The 25,720-nt window shown below is 38.3% G+C and overlaps 1 protein-coding gene across 1 annotated transcript in view; it reads right to left on the bottom strand.

Moving 5' to 3' along the window:
• The window catches only part of DCC (DCC netrin 1 receptor), a 668,131-nt gene that overhangs the window by 13,731 nt on the left and 628,680 nt on the right, over window positions 1-25,720 (bottom strand). Inside the window, exon 28 of the mRNA XM_045849638.1 lies at window positions 17,907-18,119. Within this exon, the coding sequence (XP_045705594.1) occupies window positions 17,907-18,119 (213 nt within the window). The remainder of the gene's footprint in view (window positions 1-17,906; window positions 18,120-25,720) is intronic.

Here is a 25,720-nt window from a genome sequence, read left to right as displayed (position 1 = left end):
AGACTGTTTTACCTACAGACCCTGAAAATATCTTGTATGAAGTACTTTCTCATCTGGGCTTTTACTTACTCTTTCTCCCTGATATACTTTTGTGATTCTTCAGCAATCGGGGAAGAGGATAAATATTATAGTCATGCAGAACTAGACTTATATCCTGCCCCTGCCCTTTAATAACTGTGACCTTGGAGATGTTATTCAATTCTATACTGTGGGTTCAGCCCCTATAAATGGACATGGCCTACATTACACAGATAATGTGGAATTTAAGGAAAGCGCTTGTGTAAAATGGCATTCTCCTTACTCCTTAGTTCATAGATAACATAGATTTGGCAACAGATAAACATTTAGGTATTATAAAATGATTTCTTTTTTGCCCTGAGCTGTCCAGAAATGCAATTTGCTGAAAATAGTCCATTTCCCAAAGATACTATTTAACTGAGACTTTCTTCTTCTTTGTTTGCAGTGGAACTAAATGTCGATGAAAAATTCTGACTAATCCTGTCATGCTGGACCAAGAAGAAGAGCTCTTGGAGGCCACATATGGCAAAAAGTTTATGAGAAAAACATGTTTCTATGTAATGTTTCATACACTCTTCAATATTCAATATATTCTACAGCATGAAGTTTCTGAATATTTTATATCTATAAAATTATTGGAAGTAACACTGTCATTATTTGCAGATGACATGATAGTGTACATAGAAAATCCTATAGGCTCCACCAAAACACTACTCAACCTAATAAGTGAATTTAGCAAAATAATGGGATACAGTCAATATTCAGAAATTGAAGGCATTTTTGTATACCAACAATGAAATATCAGAAACAGAAACTAGGACAAAAAAAATCCCATTTACTACAGCAACAAGAACAATAAAGTACATAGGAATAATCTTAACCAAAGAGGTAAAAGACCTGTACTGAGAAAACTATAGAACACTGAAGAAAGAAACTAAAGAAGATACAAACAAATGGAAGAATATACTTTGTTCATGGATTGGAAGAATCAACACCATTAAAATGTCTATACTGCCCAAAGCAATCTATAGATTCAACACAATCCCCATAAATATACTAATGATGTACTTCACAGATTTAGAACAAATATTTCAAAAATTTATATGGAACCAAAAACAACCCCAAATAGCTGCAGCAATCTTGAGAAAGAAGAACAAAATAGGAGGGATCACAATACCTGATTTTAAACTATACTACAATGCCACTGTAATAAAAACCAGTCTGGTACTAGCATAAAAAAGACACATGTACCAATGGAACAGAATAGAAAGCCCAGAAATAAACCCATGTCTCTATGGTGAATTAATATTTGACAAGTGGGGGAGGAACATAAAATGGAGTAATGTAGCCTCTTCAATAAATGATGTTAGGAGATCTGGACGGCACCCAGAGAAATGAAACTAGACCACCAACTTACACCATACACCAGAATAAACTTGCGGTGTAGAAGTGTAGAAGTTAGACTTCTTACATGATAGCCCAGGGCTCCAAGAGTGAATGTCCCAGCAAGCAAGGCAGGCACTAGGTGGTCTCTTATGAAAAATCCTCAGGAGCCAAACTGTCACTTCTGGATAGATATGTGCAAAAATAAAATGAAACTAGACCACTTTATTATATAAGAATAAATGCAAAATAGATGAAAGGTTTAAATATGAGATCTAAAACCATAAACTCCTGCAAGGAAACACAGGCAGTGAACTCTTTGACCTTGATCTTAGTAATACAGTTTTTGAATATATCTCTTTGGGCAAAGGAAATGAAATTAAAAATAGACAAATAGGACTACATTAAATTAAAATTCTTTTCACAGCAAAGGAAACCATCAACGAAAAGAAAAGACAACTGTCCGAATGGCAGAAGATAATCACCAATGCTACATCCCATAAGGTGTCAATATCCCAAATTTATAAAGAACTCATACAACTCAACATCAAAAAACAACAAACAGTCCAATTAAAACATGGGCAGAGAAACTAAATAGATATTTCTCCACAGAGGACAATAACATATGAAAAGATGTTCAATGTCACTAATCACCAGAGAACTGCAAATTAAAACCACAATGATATACCACCTCGTACCTGTCAGTACTTGTGTCTCTGAGAGGGCTGCCCCTCCAGCTGTCTCCCTGAAGCCAGACAATTCAGATCCTCTCTGTATGTCCCTTTGCTGGAGCATAGGATAAATGTTTGTGAGGGAGGGAGTCTGTGCTTGGACCCTTTTAAAGGATGCCTGGGTCTACGGGAGACCTCTGCCTCACCCACATGAAGTCTCCAGTGATTTTCACAGCCAGATGTTGTGGGGACTTTTCTTCCCAGCACTGGTACTCGGGTCTGGGAGCCCACCTGGTGTGAGGCTGGGACCCCTCCTTGCTCAAGGGGAACCTCTACAGCCAAGATATCTCTCTCAGCTCATTTCACATCTATGTTGGCCCAACAGTCTTGGTATGGCTTCTTCATTATACCCTTGGTTATAGGAGTTCAGTTCACCCAATCAAGGGTGTTCTTCTATAATTTAGTTGTAATTTTGTTGATCAGGGTGTATTTTTAAGAATTATAGATATACCTTAAAACACATCAGAGTTAAAATGGAACAGATAAGTTATCAATGAATTGAAGAAAGTTCGCATGAAACACAGGCAATGTCAACCTTTCTGTACTCCAGCTCTGGATAAATCTCTCTGACTCCCCATGTTCTTTCAGAGCAATTACATTCACCTGTTTGCAAATTAATACAATCTACGTCTTCATTATTGCATCAGAGGGTATTTAAGGAGGAGAGAATATTATTCTTTGACTGCTCCAAATTCCTTCCCATAAAAATATTTGCAATGAGTAGAGTAGTTTATCCCTTCATCTGCTCCTCTGAGACACTGGTGATTCATTTTATTTTTCTTCTAATAAACTGTTTTCCATGGAGTCAATCACCCTGATGGTTTTCTGTAACAGCACAACATTCTTTTGTGAGAGACGATTATATAAATTGAATATGGTAGTATAATATGCATGAGATAAAATAAACTATGGTAAACATGTTGCTTGTTTTCTTGCACATCAACATCTAACATTTTGGGGTTAATATATTTATATCTCAAGAGTCAGAATAAAGATATCAGCATTTATAGAAGTTGGCTCTGGGATATCCTTATTTGGAAATTTAAAAAAATTGTAAAACATGTATAACAAAATACACCATGTTAGCCATTTTTAAGTGTAGAGCATAATTCAATAGCATTAAGCACACTCACATTGTCGGACTACCATCCCTACCATCCACCTCCAGAATCTTTTTCACCTTCTACAACTGAAACGTGATACCTGTTACACAATCACTCCCCATTCCCCTATCTCCCCAGCTCCTGGCAGCTACCATTTTACTCTCTGTGTCTACAAATCTGAGTATTCTCAGTACTTCATTTGAGTGGAATCGTACACTATTTTTTATTTTTTGTGATGGGCTTATTTCATTTAGCATGATGTCCACAAGTTTCATCCATGGTGTAGCATGTGTACAAATTTCATTCCCTTTTAACATGGATAATATTCCATTGTGTGTATAGACCACATTTTGTTTATTCTTCCATCCATTCATGCATGGATATTTGGGTTGTTTCCACTTTACAACTATTGTAAATAATGTTGGTATGTACATCGGTGTGTACATATTTCTTCAAGACCCTGCTTTTAATTTTTAGGGGGTATATGCCCAGAAGTAGAATTGCTTGATGATGTGGTAAGGTTTTTTTTTTAATGAATCACCATAGTGTTATCCATAGGGGGTGACCTAGTTTGCACTGCTACCAGCAATGTACAAGGGTTCCAATTTCTGTAGGTCCTTGGCAATCTTAAACACATTTTTTCTCTAGATGAAATGATTATACAGTGAAAATGGAAAATCTAGATGACCTTTAAAGCCCTACCTGTCTTATCACCTGTGATGCATTGTCTCCCAGCCATAACTTATTGACTGGTTCTCTGCTTGATCAGAAGTTAATAACACGTTTGTTAATATATGACTTTCTCTTAGAAGAGTATAGGATCACAGGCCCAACTTAATCTCTCAATGATAGTAGCAATATATTGTTCAATGCATGTGTGTCCATGTGCTCTGCTGTTGACACTGTAAGAATGCAATATCTGGAAGTTAGAATATTACATTGATTTGGTGTTGGTGTACTGAAATGAGAAAATATAGAAGGGTTCTGCCTTGGGTTAATTCCCTCAAAACAGACCCTGACATGAAGATTTCAGTAAAAGTGAGTTGGTATAAAGTACTCCCAGGAGAATCCATTAGGGGAATGGGAGAAGAAGGAAAGAGAAAGGAGGTTAGTCAGACAAGTGTCCACTATCTAAGGTACAATATTGTGGAGTAATATCATTCCATGGAGAGTCAGTCACTTTGGCTGAGTCATGGAGGGGAACTCTACAGGACTAGGTGGGTCAGGGGTAGTAGCAGGGGAAAATTGGGACAACTGTAATAGAATAACAAGTAAATAAATAAATAACTAAATAAATAAATACATTTACTTGAAAACTTAAAAAAATTATTGGAAGCTAGTTCTGAAAAAAAAATAGGCTGTAGGCTATCTTATACTATGGTTAGAAATAAGCTCGCATCATCTTTGGGTTTTTGACAACTGTATAGATATTTAATCTAGTCTTCTAATCAGAAATAAAAACTTTTATTGATCCTTTATGCATATTCATTATGATAGAAACCTCTTTTGGAGACCCAAAATGGCAGAGGAGTGAGTGGAAGCAACACTAACCTCCTCCTAGGACCAGTCTGGAATTACAACTAGATCGTAGAGAAAGCATCCTGAATAACCAGTGGAACACTAGCTGAAAAGAAGCCTTATAACCAAGGACAGACAGAAGAAACCACTTCACGAGACTGGTAGGGTGTGCAGAGGAGGCGTGAGAGTGCCTGGCTGGGCTCCCATGGGCAGCAGCTGAAGTTCCAGAGGGATATTTCAGGCTGGGGGGGTTCCTCTTGAGAAGTGTAAGGTCTAAACCCCAAGCTGGGTTCCCCAGCCTACAGCACCAGAGCCGGAAGGGAACCCAGACAACATCAAGCTGTGAAAAGCAGCAAGGTTTCTGTCTACCAGGGAGAGACAGCTGCGGCCTTGGAATGCCTCCTAAGATGCCGATGCACAAAACATCATTTGCAGTCACTTATCTTGGGCTCCAGCAGAGGGAGGGCAGAGTGGACCAGAGATGCTTGAGCGAGTCTGGAGTTGGTGGCTCTGGGGAGAGAACGGAAGGAACAGCCACCAGGACCCCTGTGCTGAGTCATACCTTACACTGCAGTAGCTGTCTTTCTCAGGGAAAGCACTCCTCTCCCAGTGGCCTCAGCTTCGGGGGAAGCCAGAGCCCCGCCCACAGTAATTACTCTGCCCCGCCTTGCGGTGCTTAAGCTGATTGCTGCTTGATTAGTTTAACAACCGATCAGTTTAACAGCTGATTAATTTAAAAAAGCAAGGTGTTTAGCCCTGGCTGGTGTGGCTCAGTGGACTGAGGGCTGGCCTGCAAACCCCAGGTCGCTGGTTAGATTCCCAGTCAGGGCACATGCCTGGCCTTGCCGGCCAGGTCCCCAGGTTTCTCTCACACATTGAAGTTTCTCTCGTAGTCTTTCTCCTTCTCCTCCACTCTATCTAAGAATAAATAAAATCTTTAACAAACAAACCCAAAGCTTTTATACAAAGAAGCAACTAACATGGGAAGGCAAAGAAATACCCTAAATAAACAAGAGAATTCCCAGAAGAAGAACTAGAAGAAATGGAGTCAAGCAATTTATCACATACATAGAGAGTTTGGAGTAATGATTATAAGGATACTCAAGAGCATGAAAAAAAGACATAAAAACCATAAAGAAAGGACCAGTCAGAAATAAAGAATGAAATAAATCTGAAATTAATACACTGGAAGGAATAAACAGTAGGTTAGATGAAGCAGATGATTAAATCGGTGATTTGGTAGACAAGGTAGAAAAAAACACCCAGGCAGAGGAGCAAAAATAAAAACTATTTAAAAAAAACGAGGAAAGCTAGCCCTGGCTGGCATAGCTCAGTGGATTGAGTGCGGGCTGCGAACCAAAGTGTTGCAGGTTCGATTCCCAGTTAGGGCACATGCCTAGGTTGCAGGCCATGGCCCCCAGCAGCTGCACATTGATGTTTCTCTCTCTCTCTCTTTCTCCCTCCCTTCCCTCTCTAAAATAAATAAATAAAATCTTTTTAAAAAATGAGGAGAGCTTATTATAATATAGTTGTTCAGAAAAGCATACTTTGGTTTCAGAAAATCCTAGGTTCAAATCCTTGCCCTGTCATTTCAATATAATAAGACACTGAATGAATTATTTTATCTTCTGCAATTCCAAGGTACCTCATAAATAAATGGAGAAAATAATATTTTTCTCTTGGTGCTTTTTTGAAGGTTAATGGAGAGTAAACTTATGGCTAGATGCTTGCTAATGGTGATTTTCAGTAATAAAGTTTGCAAACGTCATTGTCATGGTTAGAATCGATTAATTTTTCCTTGAGTAACTACCAATGTCCAGCACATATTAGACTTCATTGCTATGTTAAAGAATATTGAAAATTGATGTCTATCATAATATTAAGTACTGGTTTGGGAAGATAAGTCATGTAAATGTGAAATATTTAATTAGGATCATACTACATATAGAAAAAATAGATAAAATCAGAGCTTTGACCCAGCAGTACCTTCTCTAATTCTTATGTGGCATTTGGTAGTCGAGCAATGGAGTTGGAGGAGAGAGGGGATGGTCCCTGAGTAGTACGCTTGGCCTCCCACTGGCAGAGGGCGCTGCAGGTGAGCTTTCGGCAACTGGATTATTCCCAATCTGCCTAACCCAGGAACTCAAGGAGAGAGGTAAGTATGAGGCTTCTGTGAAGAAAATCCTCAAACATTAAAAACATCATGAGACCTAGGAGAATTCACTTTTAAACACTTTTCTCAGGGGTATTTGGCAATATTCTATCATGGTTCCCTCCTGATCTGGAAGTTGTCCAAATACTTGTGTACTGGTAGCTGACTGTGTAGTACCTGTTTCCATTTAAGTTTAAAAGCTCCGATGCAGAAAAAAAAAAAACGACAAAAGAAAACTTTTAATGTAGCCCTGGCTGGTGTGGCTCAGTGGATTGAGTGCCGGCCTGAGAACCAAAGGGTCATTGGTTCAATTCCCAGTCTAGGGCACATACCTGGGTTGCAGATCAGGTCCCCAGTAGGGAGCACAAGAGGCAACCACACATTGATGTTTCTCTCCTTCTCTTTCTTCCTCTCTTCCCTTCTATACAAATAAATAACTAAAATCTTAAAAAAAAACCCTTTTAATGTAAAAATAAATAGTGGGGGAAGGGACATGGAGGGATGAGGGAGAGAGGAAGGTAGACTTTAATTGCTCAATCATTTATTGGATAGATTCTTTTTCTTTAAAAATTTTCCTCTCTCACACCCCCTCGTTACCACAATCAAACCTCCTTAAACACACATTTACTGCTTAGAATTATGTATAACCAATAAACGACTTATGATAATATCTGTTAGGATATTATGCAATACAACTTCTTCACTACTTGAAATAAACTTGTCCTTTAATCACCTATTCTGTGATTTCTATTATTGTTGTTTATTGTTCAGTTATGCACCACCAGAAATACTTAAAAATACATGTTTTACAGACCTTGTGTGCCATTCATACTTGTGTGGCACTAGTTAAATCTGAAATGGTCATTGAACGATGAGTCATCATTTGGTGGCACGTGATGTGCTCTCCTTTGGGACATGCGGTGCCAAGAACAGGTTACGATGACCACCTTCTAATGACAACCCGTCCCCGTTTCCCACAGGCGCTCATTCTCGGGAGGGAATTTATCATTAAGAGTGGTGGCTCTTATCTATCAGAATTCACTTAGGCCACAAGAACAAGAAACAGTTTCAGAAATGGGACCGCTTTTGATATACTGACAAATACTAATCTAACCAATTCCTTTACCAGGCATTTAAAAATTACACAAAGGCCCCAGGTGTTTGACTTAATTTTGACTTAAAAAGATGTATGACTTAATTTTGCAGAATTTTATTTGAGTGGGGCAAAAGTGTTTAGCTTGTGCCTTAAATTCTGGAAGGTTATCTCTGCAAAAAAAATTCTTAGAATTGCTCTGCACAAACAAACAAACAAAAATCAAAGCAAAACAAAACACGATGTTGGTGTTTACATTCCCTAGCCGAGCCTCAAGGCAGGTTGATGACAAAATGACAGAGTACATGCTACTTAACTTGTTACAGATAAGGAGTAATTTGAGACTCTAATGAAAGCTAGGAAGCCACTCACTACAAGACATGCACACACACACACAGAAATGTGAATTTAATTTCAAATGACTAGCCAAACCCACTAGTTCCTCCATGAATCCCAGATGAAGAACACATCTGTGCCAGGTCCTCACTGGTCCAAGTGGGATCTAGAGAAGCAACGTCAGCATCACCTGGAATCTTCTTGGAAATGCAGAGTTTCAGACTCTCCTCTAGCGCCACCAAACCAGAGTCTGCATTCTAATGAAATCTGCAGGTGATTTCTGAGCATATACAATTTGAGAAGCCTGGCTTTATAGCCATGTTTACGGAGAGTTTATTTATATCTCAAATCATACTGTAATATACTTAATGAAACCCAATATATTATCTGTGAATGAGAAGACAAAGTCAAAGTCCAAAGTCAAAGATGCCAGTAAAGTCCTACACGAGTTCAAGGAATAACCTCTTCTCCCCACTTTCAGCAGCTCACTTGCCGCTCCTCACCTCTCACGCTTCCTTGCCCTGCTATTTCTTTGCAGAAGGTTAGTGCTGGGAATGGCTAAGCGGGAGGTTAAAGCTGAGATCTAGGAAATTCCATAGGCTCAGACATGTTAAACTGGTTCATGGCGAGAAGCAATTCAGGAGATGCAGTGTTTATGAGCGAGAAGTCCAGCATGTTCTCACCAGATCTGCTCACCTAGTGGCCATAAATCCTTACTGGGTTTGAGGAACAAACATTCATAATGGTTGACGGAGACACAGATTAAGAAATTGGAAGGGAAATACTATTTATTGCCGTTTGATCCTTTTTTTTTAAAGATTTTATTTATTTTTAGAGAGAGGAAGGGAAGGAGAAAGAGAGAGAGAGAAACATCAATGTGTGGTTGCCTTTCATGGGGCCCTCACTGGAGACCTGGCCCGCAACCCAGGCATGTGCCCTGACTGGGAATTGAACCTGAGATGCTTTGGTTCTCAGCCCACACTCAGTCCACTGAGCTATGCCAGCCAGGGTGCAGTTTGATCATTTGAAGCTGCTTGTGGAAGGTAGTTTCCTGGCTGTCGGGTGAATTTATGATTTGAGAAAGACCTGTTCATAGGCCACGGCTCGCTCCAGGCTCAGGAAGTGATGTCCAGACAGCTGCTGGGTGTCAGCTGCCCTGCTCCGCTTTGCTCACCATTCTGTCTTCTGTGCCCGGGCCCCTTCTATTGGCTGCCCTTTTCTGGTGCACGTGTTTGTGGTAAAATACAACACTCGGGAGTTAGGTCTTGTTTCACCAGCCATTGAACCATTAAAATGTATTGTAAATCTCTTCCCATGTGATCCTACTGCTTCATAATATTAGGCATTGGAGACTTTAGTGGGCCAATTTATAAGGTAATGTGGTTCCTAATTATATCAAATGAGAAGTTCCTGGATTCAGTGCTTACATTTTTAACTAGCATAACTTGTGTTAACATGCTCTGACTCCTTAAAGAAAATGAAACCAACACTTTCCAGATGAGATTTTTACATTCCCCACTTACAGCTGTGGGGAATTGAAGCACCAACAGGTTAAATGATTTACTCATGGCTAACCCAGCCAATAATTAGGGAGTTGGGTCCTAGTGGAGTTTTTAATTTTCCTCTATAAGTATTGTTTCAGTCACATGTTGCCCCTGTCAGCGGGGAGACCCACCCACACTATTGGTGAACTCTCCTTGTGCCATAGCAACAGCATCCTGCTTTGCATCTTGCACTGCAGTAGGCACCAGAGCTCAGGTCTGTGTGCATGGATGGCCTGTTTCTATGACTTAACTAAGGTACCCCTCCAGGGAGTGGCCAAAAAAGAAAAGAAACAAACATATCACTGTGATACAAATGCAACACCAGCTGAAACGACAGGTTAAATTAGCAATCTCAGACTTTAAGGAGATACTAGGCTCACACATTACTGTAATGTGTAAAATTCATCACTCAGGTGACCACAGGAGGAGAAAGATACAAAGGCCTGGGTAAGGAAACAGAAGAGGTGAAAGAATATTTAAGAGAGCAATTTGGAGGGGATGTGAAGAGCAGTCATTTCGAGTTCCATTATTCTTACAAGCCTCTAATATGCAATTATGTCATAATATACCTCTTATTTTGAAATCAGTTGGGCTTACTTATCATTGTTTTTCACCAAAAAAAGTGGCCCCAAAACAAAACAACAAAGCTTGTTAAAATCTCCTTTACCACAAATGATAAAGGCATTCTCTTCTGGGAGTCTTGACGTTCCAATAAATCGGTTCTGGTGATAAGAACATCAGCCCTGCAAGCCTATGATGAAAGTCAATGCTGGAAAATACACATGATGTTTAACACTGCACTTGCATTCTTTGTTTAAGTGCCTGCCAGTAACGTACAAGTTATAAGTATTCCGAAGAAGTGCAACTTTAAGTATTTTTACACATTCTCTTAGATGCAGTAGGTCATATCCTTAGAAATACTTTGCTGATGGTTACATTTTCAGTTTATTTTAATATCAGAGATTTGTTTTCATTGTGTTCGATTTCTCACAACACATTTTCAATAGTCCATTAACATGGAGCTTTACGTGAACACTTGTTGTTTCTTTTAAAATTTCTCTCTGCTTCCAAAGAAAGCAACCCGAACCTGACGCTAATTGATAAACTATAAAGAACTCTGTCAACTGCTCAGAATCCTTCTTCAAATAAAAATCTCTCTCTTACTCATACTATTTCACAAAGCAAAGAAAAATGCAAAGAGAATATCCTTGCTTATTTCTGCAGTAATTAAGATCATTAGAGCTTAATATGTTTCATACCTTTTAAAGAGGAAAGAGTAATTTCACAGATGAGAATAAATAGGATTGAGAGGAGTAAAATCAATTCCTTAACTCTCATGATGGAGAGATTAATCCTCAAGACAATATTTCCACTGAGCTGCACTGCCTGTTTTTAGGAACAAAGTGTATGTTATTCTTCTCTGTTGTACTATGGGTGTCACTGTATGTCTGTTTATTTTCATAAAGTTAAATTATTAAATAGAATTTCCAGGGGTGGTGTCTTCATAATACTTTTCCACTCCGTGTAATTTAATTTTGCTTTAGAATAAAGTGTTATTTATAGTTCAGAACACTTAGCATTTTCTAATCAGATAGACATGTTTTGGAAATCATTTCACCTTCTCTGCATTTATCATCAATATCTAATCTTTTCACTGACTCTCAAGTTGCCTTGTTTCACCCATTATCATCATTGGACTTAAAACTGAAGACCTGAATTCAATTTTTGGCTCTTACCTTTATTATTCTATTCTGAAAAGCTCAACAAACATTTACTGAGTGTCCATTATGTGTAAGGGTTTAGGCAAAGGTCCCAAGAATAATGCACATGACCCTGGAACAGTTACAAGTTAGTCAACCCTTCTGAACACCTCTCTCGGCGTCTAGAATGGTGATTACAGTTGCATGTCAGGTAGATGTGAATGCACTTTGGAAAGGACCTCAATAAACTACAAAAGGTGACAGAATTAAAGCATCAACCTTAATTTTATCTAAGCTGATTTTAAAAAAGACACTTTGATCCTCAAGATATTTTATAAATAACAAGATCTACGTAACAGTAGTTAACCATGAGACTTATCGGGTTCTTAGGAAATGAGAAGTGAATATTGGGAATATTTTCTGCTTTGAAAACAACGGGTTGCTCCTGCTCCCCCTCCCCATTCTCTGTCACCCTCAAGGTCACCCTCTCCCCAGTATAATCCAAGGACATTCTTCTTAAATTATATACTGCAAATTACATAATCTACTAGGTCGTAAAGATTTGAAAAGGCTTTAATAATTTTTGTCTTGATTATCTAGATGACAATACTTTAACCATCAAGTTTAATTGTTTAAGTTGGTAATTAGTCTCAATCCTATACATGGTATAATAATTCCGGGTGTCATATATTCTCTCTTTTTTTGTGGCTGGGAAAAAAACTGATCAAAAGGACTCCAATTTTGACCTAATGGCGGTCATCTACTCCCTCCTCCAAAAAGTTTAATGCAATTCTGAAATAAATGCCAGCCATCTTTCTTTCAGTCTCATTGGCCCTCACACTCCCTGAAGTACAATCTGATGATACTCTCGTGTGCTTTTCATCTTCATTTCCTCCTTCCTTCTGCTCCTCCTTATTGTTATCACTGGACTCCACAGCCGTGGCCAGCCTCAGGGCATGGTGCTGAAAGCAACCAATATCCGCTCCCGGGCTCCTGGCCTTCTGTAAAGGGCTATTGGCAGGCTGGTCAGGTGCCTTTAAGACAGATAGGGGCCATTCTAGAGTGCTTGGCTGGTCACTACTCTTGCTGTTATGTCTTTCCTCCGCCTAGCTCACATAAAAGAATAAAACATTTACTCAAATATTAAGCTACGTGAATCTACCTGTCATAAAAATTGTTTTTGATAGATATTTAATAATTAGGACCATCCAAGAAGCCCTTTTCTGGGGGGGAAAAGTCAATCCAGGAATAAGTGTTCATATCACAAGAAAGCTAAATGAAATCATTTGTTTTTCTAAAATGTTATATTGTTTAGAGTTCTTTAAATTTTAGCCATTAGTTCAATTGTTGACCTTGGGCAAACTGCTTTACCTTGCAGGCTTCAGCTTTGCCATCTATTAATGAGGCAATAGTCATATAGCTTCCTCGTAAAGAATTCTCTAGAAGTTGCTTCCCTCTCTGAGATAGTAAGCAGAGGTCTTTTCTATTTATATACTGGGACACCACAATAGAAGAAATGGTAATGTATTAAAATGCCAGGTAGGTTCCAGAGTCACAAATATTGGTGATATATAAGGCAGATTCAACTTAATCACTTTTTACCAAGAGATAATTGAGGATGACTAGACCAAAGCAAGTCAAATTTCATCTGTTAAACATCATTTAGGAATAAGAATAGGACAGTTTTAAGAAGCTACCAAAAGAAAACAAACAAAAAAGCACACACGCAAGGGAGCTTACACATAAGATGAAAGTTTAAAAGGTGGCAGTTTAATTTTCCATGCTAGAACTGCTTGGCGTCATTGGCTCTAATACCGCCAAATCAACGTACCTCTCCTGCTCAGCTGTGCCAATGATTTATTTGATCTGACTGGCCTGAAAAGTGACCCTCTTGTTTCACCTGCTAAAGGATGTCTGCTCTCCCATGACCTCTTTCTCCGACTGATGTCAGCAGAATGGAACACTCACGTGGCATCTTTGACGGACGCCCCCAACGGTGGCCCACAAGTGGCTCAGGGAAAGCAATTGTATTAATGTATTATAGTAATTTACTGGCAGTTTTGGGTGATAGCATATTTACTGAAATGAGGCCTGTCAAGAAGATCAGGCTACAGCGGGAACACATGATTTCCCAACCAGCCATATGACATAAATCAAACGCCTTTTCTGTCCCCTCGAAACCACCTCCACCCACTCCCTGTCCTCCGTGCCCAGACAAATTGAAGCACATGGCACAATTTGCAGAGGGAAAATCAAACTCAATTTCGCAGTACAATGAAGGGAGTTGGGTCTTGTCCTGTCCACCGACATATTGATCGCTAGAAGATTGAAAAGATGAGAGTGTCCTAGGTGTTTGCTTTCATAGATAAAAATGTATAGAAATGCAATATGTATATGCACGCATGCAACTGTACAAAGATGCAAGAACTCTGGGGGCTCGTGACGTAAAAATAACATGATGATATAAAAGTCACTATTTAAGAGGTCTCATTTTCTTTCCCTTTAGAATTACAGCCCCCGAAGACAAATCGTCTCTGCATCCAGGTTCATTTAAAGTGCAGCTGATCATTTCACAGCTAAAAGGAATTTTCACTAGTGAAGGGGAAAAAAGCACCCTCTCTTGGCCCTTGGTAGAATTTATGCCAGATCTATAGTGCCATAAGCCCAACACTCCATCAAACATTTTCTATTTAACCTGAAAGGAGACTAAGGCAAATCACTTCCATGTCCACCTCTGTGATTTGCAAAGTGCAGTGATTGCAGCCTCCCCTGAAATGTACGGACGGCACAGTTATTCACACTATTGACGAAGCATTAAGAAGCGGAACCACTTTATCACGAGGTGATGATGAAATTGTAAGAAGCACCATAAAATACACCAGTCTAGGAAGCTAAATTTCTAATTCAGCAGGTGGAAGGGGAAAACATGGAGGGATGAGTCTGTTTTCAGGGGGACAGAATTTCAGTCGTTAGGAAAACAAGATGACTTTCTAATTACCATTTATGATAGAAATACTACACAGTTCTCTGCCACTCCATGGAGATCACTGCTGTACAGTACGCACTGCCCTGTGCCTCATGTGTAACTGCTGCAAACGTGGCTCTGGGTATCTCATCGGAACGCAGACTGAGGCACAAATCAATGATGTCCACGATAAACCACACACAGGAATGCGAGCAGGGAAGGAGTGTCTTCATTGATCCTAATTTGAATGGTTTCAAAGCAGAAGGAGCTTCACGTTTGGCATAATCTTTAAAATTTATAGCAGTATTCCACATTACCATGCTCTAAAGAAATTACTTGTAGTAAGCAAAAATAAATTCATTAGTAATTATGCAGTGCTTTATTGTGAAATCCAGAGGAAAATTATTTGAGACATATTTTTTTAAGCCGCCAAGAGAATGACTTTACTTCATCAATCAGTTTGACTAAAGTAATGATTTTCTAAGAATTAAAATTTGTTGAAAGCTCTAAGTATTTCATCGTTTAGGCGGAGAAGCATGTAGTTAATGTCACAGCTAATACATTTGTCAGTCTGCTAATTTTCTTTTTCTATTAGAATAAGTAAACATCAGCCCTTTCTTAAAAGCATACTATTTACCATGTGTCAGGAGCAATGCAGAAAGAACTTATTTGAAAATCATGAGGTAAGGCATTATGAAATGAACTGGAATCACAGGGAGACAATACGGGGAAACGTGAAAGGAAAAGGCATTTAACAATTCCAGAGTGATGGCAGGTGTGCCTCAAGGTGAGTGGGGGAGGGGGCACTTAAAGGGAAACTAGGAAAAATACAAAATCCCAAAGCTCAAGCCACAGGTACTGGACAATATGAAAGAAGATGTCTTTTAAGAAATAGTTAAAACAAAAGCATGAATGATAGCAAAACAAAAGAGAGCTCATAAATGTACAATGAGAATAAAAGAAAATGAGACCTTGCCCACACATTAGAGCAGAGAATGGTTCTTCTAATATGCTTGTTATTTGAGAGAACAGGTGTAGAGACAGAAGAACAAACTCTACTTTAAAGCTTTAAAACCCAAACACGCCCATTTATGCCACATTGTGTCAGAATTTGTACAAGGCAGCTTTAGTATTTTTGTAACTAGAAGAGAATAATAACTAGGAAATAACAACGCCGTTGCTTTGTTCTGCCTATTGTCAGGTGTTCTTTCTAAAATTAGAGTTATTTTGGGTCATTTTGTTTTCATAGATCTCTGGAGAATTAGTTGATTTTCAAACCTTGTGTTCCAAACCAAACATTACCACCACTGTAAAATTTCCATTAAAAATGGACTTCAGAGTATCATTTTTAGCTTTTTTCCTTCTGTATAACAAAATAGTACAACAAAATAAAAGTGTACTTGCAAGTAGAGATAATAGTTAACAGTACGAAGCACTATAGTACTTCAATTTTTTGATGTTATAAAATTAGTGTTCTTCAGCATAGAAGAGGTAAATCTCTTATGTTTCCTCACTAAAATGTAAGTGAAAAAAGCAGAAAATAGTCAATAATATTGTGATAAGTTTTCACAGCGACAGATGATTACTAGAATTAGTGGGATGATCACATTATAAGGTATAAAGATGTCAAATCATTCACTATATTATACAACTGGGACTAATATAACTAATGTAATATTGGGTACCAAATGTACGTAAAAAAAGAAGGTTTGTGAGGAAATGGTATTTCTTAACTTAGAATAATTTCAAATGTTTTCATTTTTTTCTTTTTATCAGTTTTGGAATAATTTAATTTGACAGATTATTTTTTTAAAGTTTCTCTTTGTTTTTGTCATTAAATGGACTCAAACTGATAGGTACAAATTAGTTTCTAAAATTTCAGAAACTGTGCCTCCTGCAAAGAGTGGGAAAAGATGCATCATCACTCACTATTTATGGAGACTTAAGTATGCTACTTAAATTCTAAAGTAGCTCCCTCATAAAGTTGTTCTGAGGACCCAGTGCAACCGCCCCAGTCTTGAGAAGCATGCCAGTCACATAGCTCTTGTTCCACATGGGTTCGTTATTACATCCTAAATCCCAGGCCACATGTGCAGGGTGTGCCTCAAGCAATGGAAGCCCACTTCTGAGGGTCTGGCAGCTAAGCATCCATACTACACATCACATGAATGTTGACAACACCAGAAGTGATGCGCACCAATTAACGAATATGATGCCAGGAACAAGATACCGTCTTAATATCCAGAGAGAGACAACATTCCTCATTGCGTTCTCATATGTGCTACTTTTTGCAGTCATCCTGTGGCTTCTGGACTCAAACAGTGACTCAAACTGCTGTGGGTATGAATCCGAGTAACTGGAGCTCACTCAAATGCTTTCACACAATGGCAGATTGGCCAGTCCAGCTGCCTTTGTCTATTAAGAGGCCACCTCTATTTGCTTGGAACCATTGAACTTTACTATCTTATGTCTTATATATTGGCATTGTTAAGGATGATTCTAATGTTCCAAATCATTTTATGTGCTACGTAGTTCTTTATGGAACTACTTATCTCTCTACTGACTTCTCTTTCATCCTGTGTATCTGTTGTTAACCCTCCAGCTCTTCCCTCTCTCCTCCTCTTCTCTCTTTTTTCCCTTCTTTTTTCTCTCTTTCTCTCCTTTCCCCACCCAATCCCTAACAGAAACAAAAGGAAGTTCTGGTTCAGCCCGACTGGATAACAGCTGAGATAATGAAATGAACAACTCACTGGAAACCAGGGTCTCTGCTTCTCATCTCTGCCAGTTGATATTCTTAGAAAAGCATCATAGAGATGTTACTTCCTATCTAAGTTTCAGTTTATTTCTAAAATTAGGAAGTTGGACTCCACCCTGGTTCTGACACTCCTCTCTGGCCTTGGAACTCTGCAGTAAGAAGCCCAAAAATGACTCCTGAAAGGCACAGAGCAGAATTATGAGCTTGCATGCTTTTCTCTAAAAGGTGGGTTGCAAACTTCTGTAGCTCAAACTAGTTTCGGTGTCTAGCCTTAAATCCTAGAGCCCACGCGGCAAACTGAAGGATCAGGAACTTTCCCAACATGCTCTAGTGGGTGATCTACAACCTCTATGAAAAGTACTTGACTGGCATTCAGGATTCATGAAAAACTTCCCAAAGGAGTGAAAGGAACCTACAATGAGCCAGCTGCTTTTGAGAGATACTTAAGAGCTGCACTGCAAACATCAGGACCAGACAAGAGCACATAAACATCGCTGAGAACATGATGCATCAGGCCTCCTCAGGAACCCTCATGCACTTAAGTAGAGGCACCAATGATAACAAGCCTTTTCAATGTGGAAAAAAAAAAAGAAAAATGGGCACTTTACCTGGCTGAGACAAAAGCGGTGTGTAAGGGACTTTCGGCTCTATTGCACTCATCGGTGGAGGTAGCAATGGGTTAGCAAAGCTGCGGAGCGGATGAGTCGGTCGAACGCAGGCGGTGGGGATAGTTCTACTTGGCGCCTCCTCATTGCTGGGATGCTCAGGCTGTGTTGGGGGTAACATGGGTGGCTGTTGGGTGGTTGGTCCCTCATTCACCGCTGCAATGGAGACAAGAAAATCCATTCGTCATTCCTGGACAACGCTTTCTTCCCCTCTGTCCGCTGAAGGGCCCCTGGATCAGTTCAGAATGTTATGCTGGGACTTGACCAATCTCTTTTCAGAGTTGTGAATATCCTCATTCTCCTTCATGTATTTATGGAATATGATAGCACTGCCCTTTTAAACAATAGAAATAGATCTAGCAAGATGGGAATCTCTTTTTCGGAAAGAGGAGTAAAATATTGCAGCATACACTATACCGCCTGAACTGTCCGGGCCCTGTAATCATAAGTGATGAAGGGAGAGAAAGGAGTTATTTCTCCCTTCACAAGTGGCAACGTCAATGAAATTCAATGTACCGAACCCAGCTACAGCTGCACTATTATCCCCCAGCCAATATGCCAATTTCTCGGCGATTTAAACATGCCATGCTAACTAACAAATCAGAGTTACCGGGTGTAAAAGCATTGCTAATAAAGTGGTACAAATAATACCCCTATTATTATCTTCCATAACAAAATGGAAGCACATCCAACTAAAAAGTTACATAAGAGATGACTTTGCTGGAGCAAATTGCATGAATGCAGATTTATAATTTTTTCTCTTTTGTAGCAAACGTTGTAATTTGCAGTCAGATTGCTATAGTTGAAATGGTTTTGCATAGTTATCTGTGGCAGCCTTGGGGTATCTGGACAGTGTTGTATAAGGGAACGCAGCTTTTCTCCAGAGAACATGGTTGAATGGACTTGAATATTGAACTTAAATGGACAGTTTCCCATACTAAGGACACTGTGACTCGACTTTGTTCATTCAAATTCAAAGTCAATAGGTCCAAGTTAAACTGGATACTGAAAGAGCTGCGTAGTAGGTAGAAGTGTTGGTAAGAGTGTTTCTGATGACTTATTTCTTCAGAAAGTTCTGTTGGGTAAGTTGAAAAAATGCAGTGATATAAGATAACATCTCACTTTTGGAAGATAAGTTTTGACCAGGAACTATATCAAGATAATTAGTTTGTGAGATAATTTTGAGGCAGCTCTCTGGGAGGCCCAGTGAGGTCAGCAAAGGGGACAGGAGAGAGACAGAAAATCTGATAATGCTGAAGGGAATAGAGATTAAAGGTACCAAAGCACAGGATGCAATATTAAAAATATGCAAAAGGGAAATGTGCCTTCAGAGAGTATTTGATATTAAAACTCATTTTTCTATACTCAGACAGGGTGAGAGGTCCCTTGGGTCACTGAGAAACCTTCAGGCTCACCCCCGGGCAAAGATGGAGATGAGGGGATAAAGGGTTGGCTGAGGACAGGATGTAGCAACATAGCAACCAGAGCCAGAAAACAGGCAAAGACTTGAGGAAAAAAAAACAGTTCTTCAAATAAGAAATATACAGCCAAGAGAGCAAAGTCGATAGAACTCTGGGGGCAAGAGGAGTTTGAACAGAAGTGCCTTAGCTTTAAACTAGGAAGTCCTATCAAAGGTGGAGGAGAGGGACCAAATTTCAAGAGATGCAAGGAAAATGCTGAGGTCCATTCTTGGTGATGATGGTTTTCAGATAGTGGCAAAAGGGATGGGTCTTCAGGTAAGTATTATAAGGAGTTACATTCTACATGCTTGTTAGAGTGTAAGGGGGGAGATGAACGTGTGTGCTTGTGTTCAGTCAAGCTTGTGTAACTTGATGGTTTAAAATAGTTTCAGAGACAAAGACAATCATGCAGGCTTTAGTCTAGACTCATATTCAGTCTAAAGGAGAACATTACTAATGGTCACTTGTCCAAATAAAAATGAAGTATCTCTCCATTCTAGATCAGAGAGAAGCAGCATCAGGGGCCTATATCTGGGTCCCTCTTCATTACCATTGAGCTGGTTTTTGTTTAAAGGGTTTATACCATCATATTAAAAATACTCCTCTAGGGAAAAAATTTTGCAATTTTCCTTAGAAATCTGCTGCAAGTAATTCCTTCTATCAAAGATGGATTGCAATTAATTCACATCATACTTTTAAGATTGCTTTTGCCATTAAAGAAATAATATTTCATGACTGTTTCTTTTCTTTATTCCTTCCATCATATTTTTCTAATTTGTCCTACATTTCTGAAATGAAAGAGATCTATGTTAAAATATCATTGTGATCATAGGTTTAATAAAATTTACATGGATACTTTTAGTCTTCTGAAATTAATGTCTTTAAAACCTTAACCTTAAGCTTCACATGAATTCTGATGATGTTGCTGAGTATTGGGGGCTGCTCCCATTCTCCTCTTTAATGGCATTGTTCACAGCATCTCTGCAAATAAAACTTCTCTGGATGTGCTGCCTAGTCCTCCATCCCCCGATTTTCACTGGTCACCATGATTCCCACTGGAAATACCACAGTGTGGCTCTTGACTTTGAGGGAAGTAATGGCGGCCTGACAGTGATGAACCAGCTCTTTAATGAAATCGATACTAGCACCATACTAGTATTGAAAAGGAGAGTGCCTAATCTAATTTGCTGGGTGAGGAATGGAAGGGCCCATCCTTGCAACTACCGTATTTTGCTGTGTATAGTGTGCACCCACGTTTTTCTGTGCATTATTCATGAGATTATTATACCCATGGTATATATAATCATTATACCCACATATAATGTGCATCCTTATTTTTCCCTAAAAAATTTGGGCAAAAAATTGCACATTATGCATGGCAAAATCTTGTAAATGTATCAGGAATTCCTAAGGGACTGTTTTTGTTTTGTTCACTATCACAATTTTGCTTAATACCTAATACAATGGATGTGGTATAGGTTTCTATAGATAATTCACAATTTTAATATTTTACACGGAGCAAAAGATATGCTGTTCAGACCTGGCTGACATTTAGGGCAGTGAAAACTCTTAAACAGACACAGTATCAACTGCTCTCCTGGAGAGAAGCTGTCATTTCAGATGACCCTTCTGGCCAGTTCAGGCGCCAGTTTCAGGACACCTATGTGGAAGACACTGGCTCATGACGTGACATGTAGCTGTGTTAAGAGCTCTGAAAGCAACAGAAGCTTCCTTTTGCCCACGGAGTGCAGCCTCCCTGTAATTCGGGGAGTAAAGCAAGAATCAAACATGTCCAGGCAAGGCACTCATTTTCAAATGATGAAATAGTAGAAATTCATTGTACAAATAGTATGCAACTGTGCAGCAAAGTCAAATCTCAGGGCACTTCATAAAAATTTATGTCAATACACAAATAACTACAATGGAATAACTGGCAAAAATATTACCAAAGTGGAAATGAGGATTTTTCTTCTCTCTAAAATAGTAATGTTTGAAAGAAATAAAGCATGTCAATAACACAAAACAAAGACCCTTTGAGACCCAAAAACTTCCAGGAACAGGCTTTACTCATCCATCTCAGAAGAACAGCATCATGCATTATTTCTGAGTAACCCCAGTTCCTTATAGCCTAGATTTTGGAAAAGATCCTAGAGAAAAATCCATAAACTCCACTGTACTCCTGATTTTATCTAGGTCAAGTCCCATTATTAGTTAATTTCCAATTTGGGATAGAGCTGGGGCAGGAAAATAACATGGAGAAATCTAACCAGCCTTCTTACTAAGACAACACTCAACCTGAAACGAATAATCAAAATCATCTAACTTTTAGTACAACCTATGCATTTCAATGATGAGGAAGTGGGGTACCAATTTTATAGTGACTTGACCTCAAGACTATCTGCTGGTTGAAATTTTCAAAAGATAGCAGTACTCCTTATTTCCCGAGGACAGTGCATTTTCTCATTGAGACTAAGAGCAGAACTGCAGTGCATTGGTAGGCAAGAAAATATTTGTCCATCAAAACTGTATAAATCTTTATTGATATATCACTAAATGTGTGTAATCCAAATATACTATAGCTTTCTTTTTTTATCGCAGGAGAAAATTCAGCTTTATTTGTGACTTCAGAAAGCAGTATATCTTTGGGCACAGGATTTGAGTGATTTAACTCTTTTAAAACTTGAAGGTCTTTCAGATAACTTTGGGGGAAGAAAAGTCTCCCCTCTTGAGCAGTCAAATGTTTCTTTTCCTATGTGTGCCTTTCACTGTTTCTCAAGGTGACTAATAAAACATCTCTAGCCAGAGTCATGAAATGTTTTCTGCTTGAGAGAGAACAGGGATGCTTCGTGTTCTCCAAGGCATTTAGAGACTGATACTAAATGGCTGGAAGTTAACTGTTTCTGACAGTGATTTAGAGAATATTTTGTTTCCTAGAAAAGAGGGCACTTATTTTTTTCTTTGAAGCAATCACTTGGAAACACATATCAGTTTCTATTCTGTTTGCATTGCACATAGCTTTGCTCAAAAATTCCTTGTTGATTAAATGTATATTTGAAAAAAATTTATGAAATCTTCTAGGAGTAGAATGTCTGTGCCTTTTGATTTTAGATGAGGTTCAAAATTTCCTGAGATAAGCACTCTGTTAAGAAGCTTTTATATAATTTTTAAATTATATTTTATATTTATATAATATTGTGTAATAGTTATAGAACTACCTTTATTTAATCCCTACTTTTATATTAACAAAATAAAATCTACAAAGAGACTGAATTGTATTTATTTATTTATCTCTTTCTTTCTTAATCAAACATATTTTGTTACAGCAGTTTTAGGTTCACAGCAAAGCTGACTGGCAGGTACAGAGGGTGTCTCTGCTCCTACACAAGCATAGCTTCCCACACCACCTAAGTCCTGCACCTGAGTGGACATGAGATTCCATCACACATGAGATTCTAACCACAGAGAGAAACAAATTTTACACTAGTTCATTTTCTTTTGTTTTCTATTTCATTAAACTTTAACTTTTGGAATCATTTCCCTCCCTGATTCGATGAGACAGTTTTGCATGCTGTTCCAAATCAAGAGAAAAGGAAAAGAGTAATTGGGACACTGGATTTTCAGAAGAAGAATATGCCTTTAAAAGCAGAAGTTACAGAAACACACTATGAATAAAATAAAACAGTTGATTTCTAATTTTAAAAAGGAGTGAACTTAGGCTTCTATCAGTCTTGCTTGAAGTAAACAGATAAAGGTCATTCTACATATTCTTCCTACATATCCATCTTAAAGTTAGAGAACATCAATGAAATTGGGAGAAAATAGTAGACAATGATCCAATGAGAAAACCAAACAAAAACTATAAACCTCTTTTCTGCTGGGGAAAGTTTATTTCAGAAGTTGAAGAAGAGACTTGTGGTTCTGAATTGTTTTACTAAAATTATCTTCCTAATTGTCTTTGGATTGGGAAATTTTTGGTGCTGGGACCTCCCACATTTTTTTTTTTTTCATTTAATTCCCTTCAACATGGTTTGGGGGACTGTTTTCCCTCAAGTTTTTGCACACAACTCTATTCTGCAGCCATGATGTGCAGCCAGGAATGGGGAAATAAATCTAATTCTTTCTTGGCAGATTTTTGATGCCTTTTAACTTTAACCTTGCTACATCTAGACAATTTACGATTTCTTAGAGTTGTCCCTGTTGGGTTGGAAAAATATAGCTTACCTCACAAATATATTTTATTGCTGCTACCATCTTACCTCTTACAAAACATCCTATCTCACATGAGCTGCTGAGTCACCTGTTCTTAACTAAGAGAAAAAAAGCCATAAAATCGATTTTAAAATGCTGTGCTTGAAGGGAAAAGAAGTCAAATGACACAGCAAAAATCACCAGAGTATACATAATATCTTGGGAGACTCTCCATTTTCACATTCCTTCAAACAAAGGAGGTACTACTATCAGAATAAAAATCAAGAGACAAAAATCAGCTGCATTTGCATACATCCACACAAACACTCAGAAAAAAATTAAGAATATAATAATCTCATTCATAGTATGAAAAAATAAAATATTTAGAAACAAACATAATTAAAAAGAGAGAGATCTATACACTGAAAACTAAAAGGCACTGATAGAAGAAATTGAAGAAGACACAAATAAATGGAAAGATATTCCATACACATCAATTAAAAATTAATATTGTTAAAATGACCATATTACTCAAAGTTATCTACAGATTCAATGCGACCCCTAATCAATGATATTTTTCACAGAAATAAAAAAAATTCCCAAAATTTGTGTGGAACCACTGAAGACCCCAAACATATCTAACCAATCTAAATAAAGAAGAACAAAACTGAAGATAGCACACATACTGATTTCTGTCTATATCACAAAGTTAGGCTGACCAAAACTTCATGGTGCTGTCATAAACTACAGATTAGTGGTACAGAATAAGGACCTCAGAAACAAACCCATGCATATATGGTCAATTAGTTTGTGACAAAGGAGCCAAGAATATACAGGATGGAGCGAAAGTAAGTTTAGAGTTGTTTGTATGGAAAAAAGATAATTAGTAAATAATAATACAAGAAATATACTCTGTGTTTCATATACTCACAACTGTAAACCAACTTTTGCTCTGCTCTGTACAATAGGAAAAGGATAATCTCTTTAACAAATGGTGCTGAGAGAATTAAATTGTCACACAAAAAAATAAAATCAGAACCCTACTTTACACCACACACAAAAAACAACTTAGTGGATGAAGGGCTTAAATCTGAGACTTGAAACTGTAAATCCCCTAAAGGAATATACAGGGGTAAGCTCTGTGACTTAACAATAATTTTTTTGGGGGGAGGGGTGGTCTGACACCAAATGCAAAGGCACCAAAAGAAAAAAAAATAAGTAGGTGGAACTACCACAAATTTAAAAGCTTTCATATAGCAAAGAAAACCATGAACACAATGGAAAATGCAACCTAAAGGATGAAAAAAAATTGGAAACTGTATATCTAATTAGGGGTGAATATTCAAAATACATAAAATATATAAAACTCAAAAGCAAAAATAGTCCATTCAAAAATTGGGTAGAGACCCTGAATGCAAACCTTTTTCCGAAGAAGACTTACAAATGGGCAAGAGGTACGACAAGGTGTTTAACATCACTAATCACCAGGGACATTCAAACCAAAGCCACAATGAGATTTCACCTCACACCCTGTAGAATGGCTCTCACCAAAATGACAAGAGCTGACAAGGGCGAGCAAAGATGTACTGTTGGTGGGAGTGTAACTTGGTGTAGACACTATGGAAAACTGTACGGAGGTTCCTCAAAGATTAAAAGTAGAACTACCAGCTGACCCAGCAATCCCACTAGGAATACTATGTATTCCTAGAAAACAGAAAATATATGGTATCCAAAGAAAACAAAATTTCTATCTCGTGAAGATATCAATGTAGCATTATTCACAATCGCCAAGCTGTAAAATCAACCCAAGTGTCCACCAATGAATGAATGAATGAAGATGTGGTACTGTATGTACAATGGAATATTGTTCAGCCATGAGAAAGAAGGACACTCTGCCCTTTGGACAACATGGATGGACCACGAGGGCATTGTGCTAAATGAAATTTCAAACACCCATCAAATCATTATTTTACTGAACCATGGAACCTTGGTTTCCACAGCTCTTCATATTCTCAGTTAAGTGTACTATGGAAAGAGATCTTAGGGGATCAGCCCCAAAGCACAAACTAGGATATCAGAGATTAACTATGCTGGAAAAGAAAAGTCTCA

This window comes from Phyllostomus hastatus, unplaced genomic scaffold (assembly GCF_019186645.2).
Source record: "Phyllostomus hastatus isolate PE091 unplaced genomic scaffold, TTU_PhHast_1.1 phas_contig_80, whole genome shotgun sequence".
In the NCBI taxonomy this organism is placed as follows: domain Eukaryota; kingdom Metazoa; phylum Chordata; class Mammalia; order Chiroptera; family Phyllostomidae; genus Phyllostomus; species Phyllostomus hastatus.
The sequence above is the reverse complement of the archived record's forward strand: the minus strand, read 5'-3'. Positions and strand labels throughout refer to the sequence as shown.